This window comes from Pan paniscus, chromosome 16, assembly GCF_029289425.2.
Source record: "Pan paniscus chromosome 16, NHGRI_mPanPan1-v2.0_pri, whole genome shotgun sequence".
Lineage (NCBI taxonomy): Eukaryota > Metazoa > Chordata > Mammalia > Primates > Hominidae > Pan > Pan paniscus.
Genome location: NC_073265.2, coordinates 74,659,069 through 74,673,430, shown reverse-complemented (window position 1 = coordinate 74,673,430; position 14,362 = coordinate 74,659,069). Strand labels below are relative to the sequence as shown.

The 14,362-nt window shown below is 61.4% G+C and overlaps 1 protein-coding gene across 1 annotated transcript in view; it reads left to right on the top strand.

The window, feature by feature from the left end:
- Nucleotides 1-13,603, top strand: part of LOC134729060 (A disintegrin and metalloproteinase with thrombospondin motifs 7-like) — a 52,219-nt gene extending 38,616 nt beyond the window's left edge. Inside the window, 13 exon segments of the mRNA XM_063596509.1 lie at nt 1,053-1,297; nt 1,579-1,720; nt 4,662-4,788; nt 5,256-5,469; nt 5,796-6,592; nt 6,594-7,200; nt 8,140-8,292; nt 8,727-8,900; nt 8,981-9,127; nt 10,288-10,320; nt 10,322-10,402; nt 10,404-10,455; nt 13,231-13,603. Of these exon segments, the coding sequence (XP_063452579.1) occupies nt 1,053-1,297; nt 1,579-1,720; nt 4,662-4,788; nt 5,256-5,469; nt 5,796-6,592; nt 6,594-7,200; nt 8,140-8,292; nt 8,727-8,900; nt 8,981-9,127; nt 10,288-10,320; nt 10,322-10,402; nt 10,404-10,455; nt 13,231-13,388 (2,930 nt within the window). The 3' untranslated portion in view covers nt 13,389-13,603.
- Nucleotides 13,604-14,362: the final 759 nt, after the last annotated feature.

The following is a 14,362-nucleotide window of genomic DNA, read 5'->3' as shown; positions in this document are numbered from 1 at the left end:
TTCCTGTCCCAGAGACCCCAGGCAGGGCCACCCCGACTTGTGTGTGGCCCCTGGGCCTTTCAAAGAATGGTCGTCTCCTCCTGAATCTTCTGAGACCCCAGCTCCATGCCCTCACCTCTGGTCTGTTTTGCACATGTTGCTGAAGTACTGACTGTGTGCTAGGTGATGAGGACATGCAGGTGAAGCGCTCAGTCCTGAAGGGGAACAGAACCTTCTGGTGTGATCAATGCAGTGGAGGGAGGCCCAGAGGGCTGTGGGAGCATTGAGGAAGAAGGTCCTGGCCTGGGGAAGTCAGGGAAGGTTTCCTGTAGGAGGCGGAAGTTGAGCTGAATCATAAAACTCAGAAGAGATGGAATGGGCATTCCAAATGGAGGAAAGAGCTTGCGCCAGAGCCCTGGAGGCAAGAAGGGAAGGCAGGGCCCACTATGGGGCCTTGAGTGCCAGGCTGAGAAGCTTAGATTTCATCCCAGAGATGCAGTGCAGTGTGGTGGATAAAGCACTGGCCCTGGAGGCTGCTTATATTGCAGCAGGACGCTCATGCACGTTACTCTCCCTGTCTGCCTCACTTTGCTCATCTGTAAAACGGGGATAACAATAGTACCATGCTATAGGGCCGTTACCCATGAGCTTACACATGTGAAGTGCTGAGAGTCGTGCGCGGCACGTGATGGGTGTGATGGAAGTGAATGAATAAAAGCAGGCCGCGTGGGGATGAGGAGGGTGTCCCAGGAGAAAGGCCTGGGCACTTTGGTTTTTTTTAGAAAGAGAATGCCAGCCGGCCCTTAGAGTAGGGGATGGATCCAGCCTTATGATGAGACCAGTTTAGGTCCCCAAGAGAGGAGTGACGGGGCATGGCCACGGGGTCAGGATTTATGGCACCTCCGCAAGGTTTTGGTGACCCATGACCGATCCGAGCAATTTGGGGAGCTCAGACTTTAAAGCTAATGGCGAAATCTTTGGCATCAGCAGGCGGAGGCAAGTGGGGAGAGATGTGAGGGGAGCAGGTGGGGATAAGCAAGCTTCTCACCCTGGGCACAACCCTTGCCTGACAGGGTATGTGGACGTGGGGCTGATCCCAGCCAGCACACGTGAGGTCCGCATCCAGGAGCTGGCTGAGGCTGCCAACTTCCTGGCACTGCAGAGCGAGGACCCGGAGAAGTACTTCCTCAATGGTGGCTGGACCATCCAGTAGAACGGGGACTACCAGGTGGCAGGGACCACCGTCACATACGCACGCAGGGGCAACTGGGAGAACCTCACGTCCCCGGGTCCCACCAAGGAGCCTGTCTGGAACCAGGTGCCTGCCTCCCGAGGCCCAGGCGGGGGGAGCAGAGGCGGAGTCCCCAGGCCCAGCACCTCCCATGGTAGGTCTCGTCCTGGAGGAGTGAGCCCTGGGTTAGTCACAGAGCCTGGCTCTGAGCCAGACCCTCCTGCTGAGGCCTCTACCTCGGTTTCCCCATCTTTAAAATGGCCCAACTGTGTAGCTGCAGTTCACAGAGGTGGCTGGGGTCAGCTCCTTTAAGACTGGGTGGATGGAGAAGACACCTCGTGCTCACGGGCCCCCGCCTGCCCACCCAGCTGCTGTTCCAGGAGAGCAACCCTGGGGTGCACTACGAGTACACCATCCACGGGGAGGCAGGTGGCCACGGCGAGGTCCCGCCGCCCGAGTTCTCCTGGCACTATGGGCCCTGGACCAAGTGTACAGTCACCTGCGGCAGAGGTGAGAAGTGGGGCAGGCACAGCCCCGCCAGCAGGGGCTTCATCTCTGGACAGGGACACTGGCTTCAGCTCCCAGCTCACTGCTGGGCCACCATGGGTTTAGAAGTTTGCTTCTCTGAGCCTCAGTTCCCCATCTGTGAGATGAGGCTAGCAACCGCCCCATGCCCCAGGCCCACTGGGAGGGTAAATGGATGAGGCAGGTGGGTGCTGGCTCGCGGCGTGTACTCAGTGTGCTGCAGCTCTTGGCGTTCTCCCTCCAGTGGACACAGCTCCCCCTTGATTTTGTCCTTGCTCGGCTCCGGCAGGTTTTGTGCCTGCATTTCTGCTGCGTCCCGGAGACCAGTCCAGTGGCCCCTCACCACACTGACTTATTTCCCTGAACTGTTTATGAAAAGTAGGGCAATTTCATTAACTCCGACTCTTCCTCCCCATATTTCCCTCAGTCTCCCCCCATGCTCCTCAGTCTCCCCTCTCTGTCTCTTTGTCTCCTCCCCACTGCTCCTCAGTCTCCCCTCTGCCCCTCCGTCTCCTCCCATACTCCTCAGTCTCCCCCCATGCCTCTCAGTCTCCCCCCATACCCCTCAGTCTCCCCCCAATATCCCTCAGTTTCCCTCTGGCCCTCGAGTACCCCTGCCACGCCCCTCAGTCTTCCTCCCCCGGCTCGGTCTCCCCCGCCATTCCTTGGTCTCCCCCTAGCCCCCCAGTCCCCACCCGACGCCCCTTGGTCTTCCTCCCCCTGCTCGGTCTGCCCTGCTGTTCCTCGATCTCCCCACACCTCAGTCTCCCGCTTTGTCTCTTAGTCCTCCCCTTTCCCCCTCAGTCTTCCCATCGTTGACACTCAGTATCCTCAGGGTCTCAGAATCGGGAATCTGAGATACAGACATTTGAGCATTCCTTCAAATGCTATTATGATGACAAAGTGAAAATGGAGAACTGGGCAGATACCTTCCAAAGCTAGGAAACCCATTTTATCTAATACAGCTGTCTTTATTTTATTTTATTTTATTTTATTTTGTTTTATTTTATTTTATTTGAGATGGAGTCTCACTCTGTCGCCCAGGCTGGAGTGCAGTGGCGCGATCTCGGCTCACTGCAGCCTCCGCCTCCCAGGTTCCAGCAATTCTCCTTCCTCAGCCTCCCGAGTAGCTGGGATTTACAGGCACGCACCACCATGCCTGGCTAATTTTTTATTAGTGGTAGAGATGGGGTTTCACCATGTTGGCCAGGCTGGTCTTGAACTGCTGACCTCAGGTGATTCGCCCGCCTTGGCCTCCCATAGTGCTGGGATTAGAGGCGTGAGCCACTGTGCCTGGCCTAATACAGGTGTCTTTAATTGGACAAACGTGAAAACCAACAAATACATTTGCAGCACTAGACATTTGGGGAATTGTCTTTCAGCAAATTGGCTGCTTTGCAGGTGGACCACTTAGGAGCGTCTGCAGAGGCAAGTGCCCTGTGGTGGCTGGAACAGACAGGGGTTCTTTGTCTCAGGCAGGAAGTCCCAGGTGCACAGTCCAAGCTGGCGGGACCTGGAGCTGACTGGCCCTCAGCCACACCATCCTTGCCATAGCAGCCTCCCCTCTACTCCTGCTTGCCACAGATGGTGTCCTCCCTTCCAGGGCTCTTGCAGTGTTCTAGGCAAGAAGAAGGAGAGAGGAAAGGGCTGACTCCCAGCGAGGGACTTGTGCCTTTTTCTCCTGAGCCAGGACTGTGTCCCAGACCCCCCTAGTTGCAAGGGAGCGGCAGTGGGGTGTGTTTTCAGCAGGTCCCACTGCTGCCTTGAATAAAATCAGACTCTGTTGGTGAGGAAAGAGGGGGATGGATGTGGGACTGGCAGCTCAGGGGAGGGACAACTTACTCTCGGGACCACGGGGCAGGGGGTGGAGCAGAGAAGGCAGAGCCACCAGCAGACGGGGTCCTGCAGCTGGGCCTCAACAGGCAGTATGGAAGTGAGTGTCCAAGGTGAGGAACGTGGCTGTGCAAGGTCCCCAGGTTGGACAGTGGCAGAGGATGTAAAGGACTGGAGCAGTGCCAAGGCTGGTGTGGGGATGGAGAGCAGGGGCTGTCCATTGATGCCCCATTTCTTGTCCAGACATTCTCTGAGCCATTGGGAAGGGTGTGGATGGTGGGACCGTGTGTCAGTGGCCCCTGGACACACTGGGCCCTGAAGGCTCAGGCAGCGGCTCCTCCAGCCATGAGCTCTTCAATGAGGCTGACTTCATCCTGCGCCACCTGGCCGCATGCCCTTCACCCGCCTCATCACCCAAGCCAACCCCAGGAAGGAGCAGAGGGAGCTGGTCTTTCATTCTCTTCCCAAGGCTGAAGCCCCAGCCCCCGGTCACCCCTCACTCCAGCCTGGGCCACCCTGGACACTTATGGTCCTCCTCTTTGGGTCCCTGGCTGTGGTAATAGGCCTCAGGTCACGTTCAGTTTCCCTGAGGGGAAGGTGGCAGGAGCCACGGCTGGGTTTGCATGCTAGCAGCAGCTGGCATGGATCGAGCTCTTCGGATGTGCCGGGCACGGGCCGAGCCTGCACATGCAAGAACACATGCAGTCCTCCCTCCAGGACATGGCAGAGGCAGGATTGTCGCTCCCACTTCACAGAGGAGGACGCTGAGGTTCAGAGAGGCCAAATGAGCTGCCCAGGCATCTCAGCTAGGATGCAGAGGGTCTGGGCACCCAACCCACTAAACCTCCACACTCTGCCACCCCTCCAGGGGCAGTCAGAGGGGAAGCTACATAGGAGAGGGGGTGGGTGAGAACCAGGAGGACAGCAAGGAGGCGACGGTGGAGGTCTGCCTTCATCCTGACATGGGCAGTAAGGCATCCTGACATGGGCAGTAAGGCGCTGTTCTGGGAGGGTTCTGGCAGAGAGGGTGTCTTTGGGTCTTGGGCGGTGGGCACCTGGGTGCCAGTCCCAGGCTGAGCGCCATGGCCCCTAGGTGTGCAGAGGCAGAGTGTGTACTGCTCGGAGCGGCAGGCAGGGCCCGTGGACGAGCAGCACTGTGACCCCCTGGGCCGGCCCGATGACTGCCAGAGGAAGTGCAGCCAGCCGCCCTGCCCTGCCAGGTGAGCCCGCCCCCATCCCCCACCAACTCCCCACCCCCAGGCATCCTGGGTCTGCCACAGGCCCCTACATCTGGGTCCCCGGAGGCCCTGGGGAGGAGCAGAGGGAGCCGGGCTTTCATTCTCTTCCCAAGGCTGAAGCCCCAACCCCCGGTCACCCCTCACCCCAGCCTGGGCCAGCCTGGACACGTATGGTCCTCCTCTTTGGGTCCCTGGATGTGGAAATAGGCCTCAGGTCATGCTCAGTTTCCCTGAGGGGAGGGTGGCAGGAGTGGAGGGGCTGTGCCTTGTCACCAGACTTTGAGGGCAGGACACTTACCTGAGCTTGGAGCTCTGGAGAATCATCCACTGGCTTCTGGCACTGTCCAAACCCCGAGGTCCTGGAAACCCAGCCTGGCCCTCCCTGCTGGTGAGCCTGCCAATGCCACCTGTCTGATGCCATACTGATGAGACCTGTGTGCCCTCAGCAGGTGGTGGGCAGGTGAGTGGCAGCTGTGCTCCAGCTCCTGCGGGCCTGGGGGCCTCTCCTGCCAGGCTGTGCTCTGCATCTGCAGCGTGGGGCTGGATGAGCAGAGCGCCCTGAAGCCACCCGCCTGTGAACACCTTCCCTGGCCCCCTACTGAAACCCCTTGCAACCACCACGTGCCCTGTCCAGCCACCTAGGCTGTGGGGAACTGGTCTCAGGTGAGTGTGGGATGGGAGGGGGCCCGCCTCCAGCTCCACCCTTGGTCTTCAGCTACGGGGAGGCAGACAGCCTTCCTGGAGACCTTGTGGGTGGGAGGGAACCTGGGCATTCCAGGGTCCAGCCCCTGACTCTAAAGCCTCAGGGATCAGGAAGCCCCTGGCAAGCATGGCCACAGTCATGGCCTTGAGCTGGGAAGGGCCAGAGAGGGCGGGCTGGGGTCTCTGCCACTCTGACATCAGGCAGTGGACAGGTTACCCAGCCTTGCCCCAGTGTCCCCTGGCAGCCTGCCTCCCAGGCTAAGCCCCTCACCCTGGCTTCCCCGCAGTGCTCAGTGACATATGAGGAAGGGACTCAGCACCGAAATGTCCTCTGCATCAGTGACACCGGTGTCCCCTGTGACGAGGCCCAGCAGCCAGCCAGCGAAGTCACCTGCTCTCTGCCACCCTGTCGGTGGCCCCTGGACACACTGGGCCCTGAAGGCTGAGGCAGCGGCTCCTCCAGCCACGAGCTCTTCAATGAGGCTGACTTCATCCCGCGCCACCTGGCCCCACGCCCTTCACCCGCCTCATCACCCAAGCCAGGCACCATGGGCAACGCCATTGAGGAGGAGGCTCCAGAGCTGGACCTGCCGGGGCCCGTGTTTGTGGACGACTTCTACTACGACTACAATTTCATCAGCTTCCACGAGGATCTGTCCTACGGGCCCTCTGAGGAGCCCAATCTAGACCTGGCGGGGACAGGGGATCAGACGCCCCCACCACACAGCCGTCCTGCTGCGCCCTCCACGGGTAGCCCCGTGCCTGCCACAGAGCCTCCTGCAGCCAAGGAGGAAGGGGCACCGGGACCTTGGTCCCCGAGCCCTTGGCCTAGTCAGGCCGGCCGCTCCCCACCCCCACCCTCAGAGCAGACCCCTGGGAACCCTTTGATCAATTTCCTGCCTGAGGAAGACACCCCCATAGGGGCCCCAGATCTTGGGCTCCCCAGCCTGCCCTGGCCCAGGGTTTCCACTGATGGCCTGCAGACGCCTGCCGCCCCTGAGAGCCAAAATGATTTCCCAGTTGGCAAGGACAGCCAGAGCCAGCTGCCCTCTCCATGGCAGGACAGGACCAATGAGGTTTTCAAATGATGAGGAACCCGAGGGCTGCGGAGCACCCCACCTGCCCCCGAGACCCAGCCCCACGCTGCCCACTTTGTACCCGGTCAGCAGCACCCACTCCTCTCCTAGTCCTGACGTGGCGGAGCTGTGGACAGGAGGGACAGTAGCCTGGGAGTCAGCTCTGGAGGGTGGCCTGGGGCCTGTGGATAGTGAACTGTGGCCCACTGTTGGGGTGGCTTCTCTCCCTCCTCCTCCCATAGCCCCTCTGCCAGAGATGAAGGGCAAGGACAGTCCCCTGGAGCCGGGGACTCCCACCTTCCCAACCCCAGGACCAGGCTTATGGGACCTTCAGACTGTGGCAGTGTGGGGGACCTTCCTCCCCACAACCCTGACTGGCCTCGGGCACACGCCTGAGCCTGCCCTGAACCCAGGACCCAAGGGTCAGCCTGAGTCCCTCAGCCCTGAGGTGCCCCTGAGCTCTAGGCTGCTGTCCACGCCAGCTTGGGACAGCCCTGCCAACAGCCACAGAGTCCCTGAGACCCAGCCGCTGGCTCCCAGCCTGGCTGAAGCGGGGCCCCCCGCGGACCCGCTGGTTGTCAGGAATGCCAGCTGACAAGTGGGAAACTGGAGCGAGGCAAGTGGTGTGGGCTGGGCGGGCAGGGAGTTTGCGTGGGACCTTGGTGGCTGTTTCCTCATCTGAAAATGAGCAGAGTGGGACACAGGCGCCGTCTGTCTCGCCTTCCTTGGGGCGGGGGTTCCCAGGATTAGGGGAATGAGGGGACCTGGGGCCCATTCCTGGGCAGCACAGGGGGCCTCAGGGAAGGCAGGGGCAGGCACACTCTGGCAGCACAGCATGCCCCAGGATGGAGCTGGCTCAGACAGCTGCGCAGTGGGGAGGGTCCCTGTGTGGCCGCCAGGCCCAGTCCTGCCCAACAGGCAGCAGCTTCCCTGAGGCTCTGCCTGGCTCCTCCAGGCTGGACTCAGCCCACTGCTACCTGGCTCTGCCCTCAGTGGCTCCACCCTCCTTTGGCAGTGACCTGCAGACGTCTGAGCTGCATGAAAGAAGCTGGCTAGTGCCCCCTCCCTGGGTCCCCAGATGGTCGCTGCAGGAGAAGCAAGCTTCTGCTCAGATTCCTAATTTTGGGGTGGGAAGGGGCAGGCTGAAGCCCACAGGGCCTGTTTTGCGCGGGGATAGCCAGCGATTTGGCTGCTGGTACCAGGACCCAGCCTTCCTTCCCTGGTGCCTCTGGGAAGCGACGAGGCTGGTCAGGATAGCTGGTCAGGGGTGCCCACAGGGTCTCCTCCCCCGAACCTCTGCACCAATGACACTGGAACACAGGCCCTTTGTCCCATGTGAGCAGGGACGGCTGCTTGCTGGGGGGATTTGACTTTTCATTCTCATGGTCTTCCTGGGAGGTGGGTGGAGGAGCCTATTTTGCAAATAAGGAAACTGAGGCCCAGAAGAGGGTCCCTGTCTTGCTGAGGTCTTGCTAGCCTAGGTGGGTAGTTTCCTGGCTGTGGAGGCCTGGCGAGGATGGGATCTGCCTGGCTTTCACGGGTCTGTGCCCCGTAGTGCTCCACCACCTGTGGCCTGGGTGCCCTCTGGAGGCCGGTGCGCTGTAGCTCCAGCCGGGATGAGGACTGCGACCCTGCTGGCCGGCCCCAGCCTGCCCGCCGCTGCCACCTGTGGCCCTGTGCCACCTGGCACTCAGGCAACTGGAGTAAGGTGCATGAGGATGGAGCCAGGACAGGCATCCCCAGGGCATGGGGTGGAGCCCTGGTTCCCCACGGCCTGTGTTCCGAGAGCGGCAGGGAAGGGGAGGGCTCCAGGCTGCATGTCTACATGCCTGATCGCACCGGATTCCGAATCTCTTGGGAGTCATCTCATCTTTGTCTGGCTTGACCTGTCTCCTTTCCTCTGTATCTTTGACCCCATCTGGACTTGTTCCTCCCTTTCTCTGTCTGTCCCAGCCCATGGCAGCCCCTGGCCATGCCACCTTTTGCCTGGGGCCTGCCAGCCTTGGCCTCTCGCTGGGGCTCTTCAGGGATTTGCCCCCAGCTGGGGCGTGGGTCTGATGCCTTTCCTGCCACATGCCTCACGGGGTCATGCCTGTGGGCCTGCACGTGGGGATGTGTCCACACAAGTCTCTCGGTCCCCAGTGCTCCCACAGCTGTGGCAGAGGTTCCTCAGTGTGGGACATGCAGCATGTGGACACATGGGACCTCCGGCCACTGTGGCCCTTCCATTGTCAGCCTGGACCTGCCAAGCTGCCTGTGCACTGGCCCTGCGGGGCCCAGCCCTGCCTCAGCTGGTACATGTCTTCCTGGAGGGAGGTGAGGCCTGGGCGTTGAGTTGGGGGGAGGGGACACCCTCAGACCCTGGCTGTGCCCTGACTCCTTCCCTGCCCACCCAGTGCTCCGAGGCCTGTGGCGGTGGTGAGCAGCAGCGTCTGGTGACCTGCCCAGAGCCAGACCTCTGCGAGGAGGCACTGAGACCCAACACCACCCGGCCCTGCAACACCCACCCCTGCACACAGTGGGTGGTGGGGCCCTGGGGCCAGGTGAGCCAGGCTGCGGGGGGGAGCAGGGAGCAAGTGCTTGGTAGTGCCTGGTCAGTCCTGGGTTGGGTGAAGGAGCTGTGGAGTGTGTGCTGTGAGCCAGGCTCTCTGTGGCCCCTGCACATGCAGCAGTCAGTGGACGAAGCCCTGCCGTGCTGGTGCTCACACCTGACAGGGAGAAACAGACAAGGAAAGGGCACGTGTGCTGTGATGTCAGGGAAGGCCTTCCGAGGAGGGGTCTGGGGTCGAGACCCGAGGGAGGAGTCAGTGATGCCAAGGACAGGGATCGAGGGGACAGCAGGTGTGAAGTCTGAGGCAGGAATGATGAGCTTGGGGAGATCAAGGAGCCCAGCAAAGGCCAGCAGCAGAAGGGGGCAGAAGAGGGGCCTCAGATGGGCAGGACACCTTCTGCTGGGCCTGTTTGCAACTGAGGGGTTCAGAAATGTCAGATTTGGGCCCTGAGCTGGGTCCGGGAGTCAGCTGGGCCAGCGTTTGAGTCTTTGTCCGACTGGCTGCTGAGTGACTCTGGGCAGGTTGCTTTGCTTTGCTGGGTCAGTTTTCTCATCTGTAAAATTGGGACGGTTTTGGGAGAGGAGGGTCAGGAGGATTAAATGGAGGAACGCAACAAAGCACAGGGCCGGGCACAGCACGACACTGGCACAGACTCAGCACATGTTTAGGGCTTTCAGACCTGCACCTGTTAACAACAAAGCCTGGCGGGCTGGGCCCCGGCTGTGAAATTGTCTCCACCCCTCCTGCCCATGGGCTGCGGCAGGTCCTCTGCCCTGTCCCTCGGGCACAGCGGTGTCTCGCCCACGTCTCTGCTCACTGCTGCATCAGGGCTCCATCCCGGGGCCCCTGCCCAGGCCTCTCAGGCATGTCCCGTGTGAGGGGCTCACTGCCCTGCCGCCCCAAGGGCTGTCCCATGGTTCTCATGCCCCTTCCCTCTGCAGCAGCCGATCCCACAAGTGAGAGTGGGGTTCCAGCACCAAGTGGGCTCTAGGAATGGGAACAGGTCCTCCAGGAGGCACTGAGAGGGCGGCTGGGAGCAGGGGCAGGCCAGTCAGGCACAGGGCGCAGGGACAGCTTCCCAGAGGAGGTGTCCCTGCCCCCACTGCTAGGGCTGGCCCTGGAGACACTCATTCCTCCCCTGCTCCCCCCAGTGCTCAGGCCCCTGTGGTGGTGGCATCCAGTGGTCACACACTGGTCAAGTGTGTCAACACCCAGACGGGGCTACCCGAGGAAGACAGTGACCAGTGTGGCCATGAGGCCTGGCCTTGTGAGCTCCCGGCTGTGTGGCACCGAGGATTGTGAGCCCGTCGAGCCTCCCCGTGAGTCCCCCGACCCCAAGCTCTCTGCTGAAGTGAGGTGGGGCGGGAAGGGTGATGGGGAAATTGGGTCTTCAAACCATTGCACCCACGGCACCGGCTGGCTCCATCTGTAGTCTGGGCTCATGAGCCACTGGAAAATCCTGATGCCACAGGATCCCATGCTGGAGGCTGGGCTGTGCTGGGAGTCAGTCAAGAGGAGTCCCAGCTACACAACATCCCGCAGGCAGCTTTCTGACCTCCGGTGAGTAGAGGGAGTGGCCTTGGCCCCTGATTTGCTGTGTGAACCTGGGTAAGCTCTTTCCCCTCTGGGTCTCAGTCTTCCCACAGTGAGACCAGGGATGTCCCTGAAGCTGTGTGAAAACTGGGCCTGGGTGAGTCCCTGTCCCCTCCCCAGCCCTGGCCTGTCCATTCCCTGGCCAGAGGACTGCCTAGAGTGAGCAATGGAACCACAGGAAGGGCCTCCCTTCCAGGGTCCTGCTAATCCCAGTGGTGGGGGGTTTCCTGGCCAGCTGGGTCCTGGTGGAAGGGCCTGAGCTAGAGGTGGTTCTGGATATCCCACCCCCCTGCCTCCAACACACACACACACACACACACACACACTCTCACACTCACAGACTTCCTGCAGCCCCAGCTGCTCTCAGCAGTGCTGAGGGCAGGAAATGGGGTGGCCCTGGAGTGTCACCTGGGCTCCCCTCACCAGCTGTGTGGCCTTGGGCTCCATTTCCCTCTCAGGGCCTTCATGTGCTGAATAAAGGGGCTGCCAAGCCCCATCCTTGCATAAGTGAGGTCTGGGCATGAAGGGCGCAGCACTGCGTGGGGATCCAGGTGGTGCTCAGGGAAGGCGGCTTTTACCCCTTCCCCAAAGCCACTGTCATCCCCAATTGCAAGGTCAGGGAGAGGGCCTGGGGCTGACCCTGCCAGTCTAAGGAATCCAGGAGCTGTGGCCTGAAGAGCTGCAGCCCTTGTGCTATTGGCTGTCTGCCCCCTGAGCCTAGGACAGAGTCCTCAGCCACGGCCCTCAAGCTGGCATTCGGGGCCCCCTGCAATCTCCCCAGTCTGCCTTCTCCCCTTGTCCAATGCAGCCTTCTCTACCTGCGCTGGCTCCTGGGCAGCCCTCATTTGGGCTCAGAGTGGCCCCTGCCATGCCTCGCTGCCATGCCTTGCTACCCTGCCTCTGGCAGGGGTGGCCTTCCTGCCACAAACCCCATTATCTCAAGGCCCAGTGGCAGTGCCCCCACCCTGTCCTGCCTGCCCTCAGCACGCACCCAGCCAGCATCTCAGAGCACTCCTGTGTGCTGCCTGAGCTGGGTTCTGGCATCACATCTCTCGCCTTCATGGCTAGAGCTGGCCACAGGGAGTGGGGTGGTTATGATCTCAGGGGATGAGGACCAGATGGGGCAGAGAACAGGAACTGAGGCCCCTGGGGGCCTAGAACCAAGGACGGATGGCCCAGGAGGCTCTGGGCTTGCAAGGTCTCCCAGGGGCGGGTATGAGTGGGCTGCAGGGAGTGGGCTATGGGGGCTGGTTAGGTGGCTGAACTGGAAGCTGTCCTAAGTGAGGAGTTTTCTGCCACCAGTGAACAGTGGAGGGGCAGCTGGGAAGGTGTCTTGGACTTTGAGACCTGGAATTCCCAGGATGTTTTGCTGGTCTGTGGGATAGTTGGCGGGACAGGGGGAAAGCCGGGAAACTCCAGAGTGTGCGGTCGCTGCAGTGACACAGCATGGCCACATCCATTTGCTGTGGAGGTGGGGTTGACAGAGGAGGGAACCGAGGCCCAAGAGGTGAAGCAGCTTGTCTGAGGTCACCCCGGGCGACCAGGATGCAGGCCTGCAGATGTGCACTTTGGAGCTCTGCCTGGAGCTGGGGTGGAGGAGCCTGCCTGCTGCCTCGTGCCCTCTGCCGGGCCTGAGGGATGTCCCTGGCACAGGGCTGGCTGCTGTCCTCCCGCTCTTCCTCCCCAGGGAGGTCTGCTGGAGTAAGCAGGGCCCAGGCGGCAGGTGGGGGCTGTCAGCAGTGGCAGTGGCATCAGGAGCAAGGCCAGGAGGCTGGAAACAAGCCACTTCCCAAAATGGCTGTGATAACCACGGGGCAGGAGGGCCCAGCCAAGCCTCAGCCCTGACAAGCACAGCCTGCAGCCGGCCTCCCTCCCCACTGGGCCTGGGCTTAGTCCCTGGTTTCTGCTGACAGCCTGTAGGGCCCACTCTCTCTAGGCTTCGTGGCCCACCTGGGAAGTGGGAGGCTGGCCTGGGAGATGGGACCTGTGACTCAGAACCCGAGGCTGTGTACAGCCCCTGTGGCTGGAGGTGGTCACGGAGGTCTGGCAGGACAGATGCACTGGGGCAGGGGGCGGTGGCGGGAGTCGGGGGCAGAGGCCGCTGCAGGTTGGCAGGAGGCCCCGGGACCGCAGTTCTGTGCCAGGATCTGTCGGGGAACACCAGGGGTGAGCAAGGATGGAGATGGGATGGCAGGGCGTCGCCCTGGGCAGGCTCTTTAACAGGCATGTGAGGGGGTCAGGGTTGGGTCTCAGGACCTTTCCTCCAGAAACCTCAGCCCAGCAGCGCCCGTTCTCGAGTCCTGGGGTCGGCCGTGAGTAGGTGGGACAGAGACACCAACAGTTGGAGACCTGCAACTCCGGTTTGGGAGCCGCTCCAAAAACCGGGGCTCTCTGCTTGGTGGGGAGCTGCTGGAGCCTCCTTAAGGTGGTTGGGGTGGGGAGCCAGGTTCTGGGTACCCCAAACCACTGGTTCTGATGCCTCTCTGCCCCCCCCACTCCAGGCTGTGAGCGGGACCGCCTGTCCTTCGGGTTCTGTGAGACACTGTGCCTACTGGGCCGCTGCCAGCTGCCCACCGTCCGCACCCAGTGCTGCCGCTCGTGCTCTCCGCCCAGCCACGGCGCCCCCTCCCGAGGCCATCAGCGGGTCACCCGCCACTGACGGTGCCAGGATGCACAGACCGACCGACAGACCTCAGTGCCCACCACGGGCTGTGGCGGAGCTCCCGCCCCCTACGGCCTAATGGTGCTAACCCCCTCTCACTACCCAGCGGCAGGCTGGGGAGCTCCTCCCCCTCGAAAAAGGTATATTTTTATTCTAACAGTTTGTGTAACATTTATTATGATTTTACATAAATGAGCGTCTACCATTCTAAAGCACAGTGTGACTTCATCTTGGATTTGGGGAATCTTAAAAGTGAGAAACTCTTCCCCCGACCCCTCTGCCCAAAACTCCACCGCTGCAGCACCTCGGCAGGCACGGCTTTTCACCTGCTCCTCTGGGGCAGAGCTGCAGGGGGCAGCGTAGCAAACGAGTCCCTGAGAGCATGGCATCTGGTGAGGCACGGAAGGCCTCGGAAGCCGGGGGGCTGCTGCCCAGGGAGGCCTGTCTGCAGAGGGTGGGGTTCTGGGGGCAGGAGGGTCTTCTGGGCAGGGGCACAGCTTGGCCCTTACTTGCTGCCTGCCTTCAGCTCAGGCTCCCAGCCTTCCCTGGGGCCCCACTCTGTGGTCCTCAGAGACCTGTTCCACAGGGATTGAGCCCACCTTGTCACTTGCAGGGACTGCCCCCTGGAGTGGTGGGGACTGGGGCCCCCATGGGCACCTCCCTGGCTCTGTCTGTTCTATCTGTTGACTCTTCTGCAAAAAGCGGGCAGAGAGGGGAAGAGCAGGCTGGCCAATTTTGCCCTACTGTGTCCCCATGTGTCCCTTCATCTCTGTGCCCAGAGATAGGGCTGGGCTAATTGCCACTGCCTTGGAGTGGCCCCTTTCCCACCACCAGCCCAAGCAACAGGTTCCTACCATGCTGATCTATGGTCCAGCACCTGGTACCTGCCTACCCACAGCCCCTTCCCCTCCCATAAAATCTAGTCCCATGGAGCCAGACAGTGGTGCCCACAGCTGGGAACAGATGGGCAT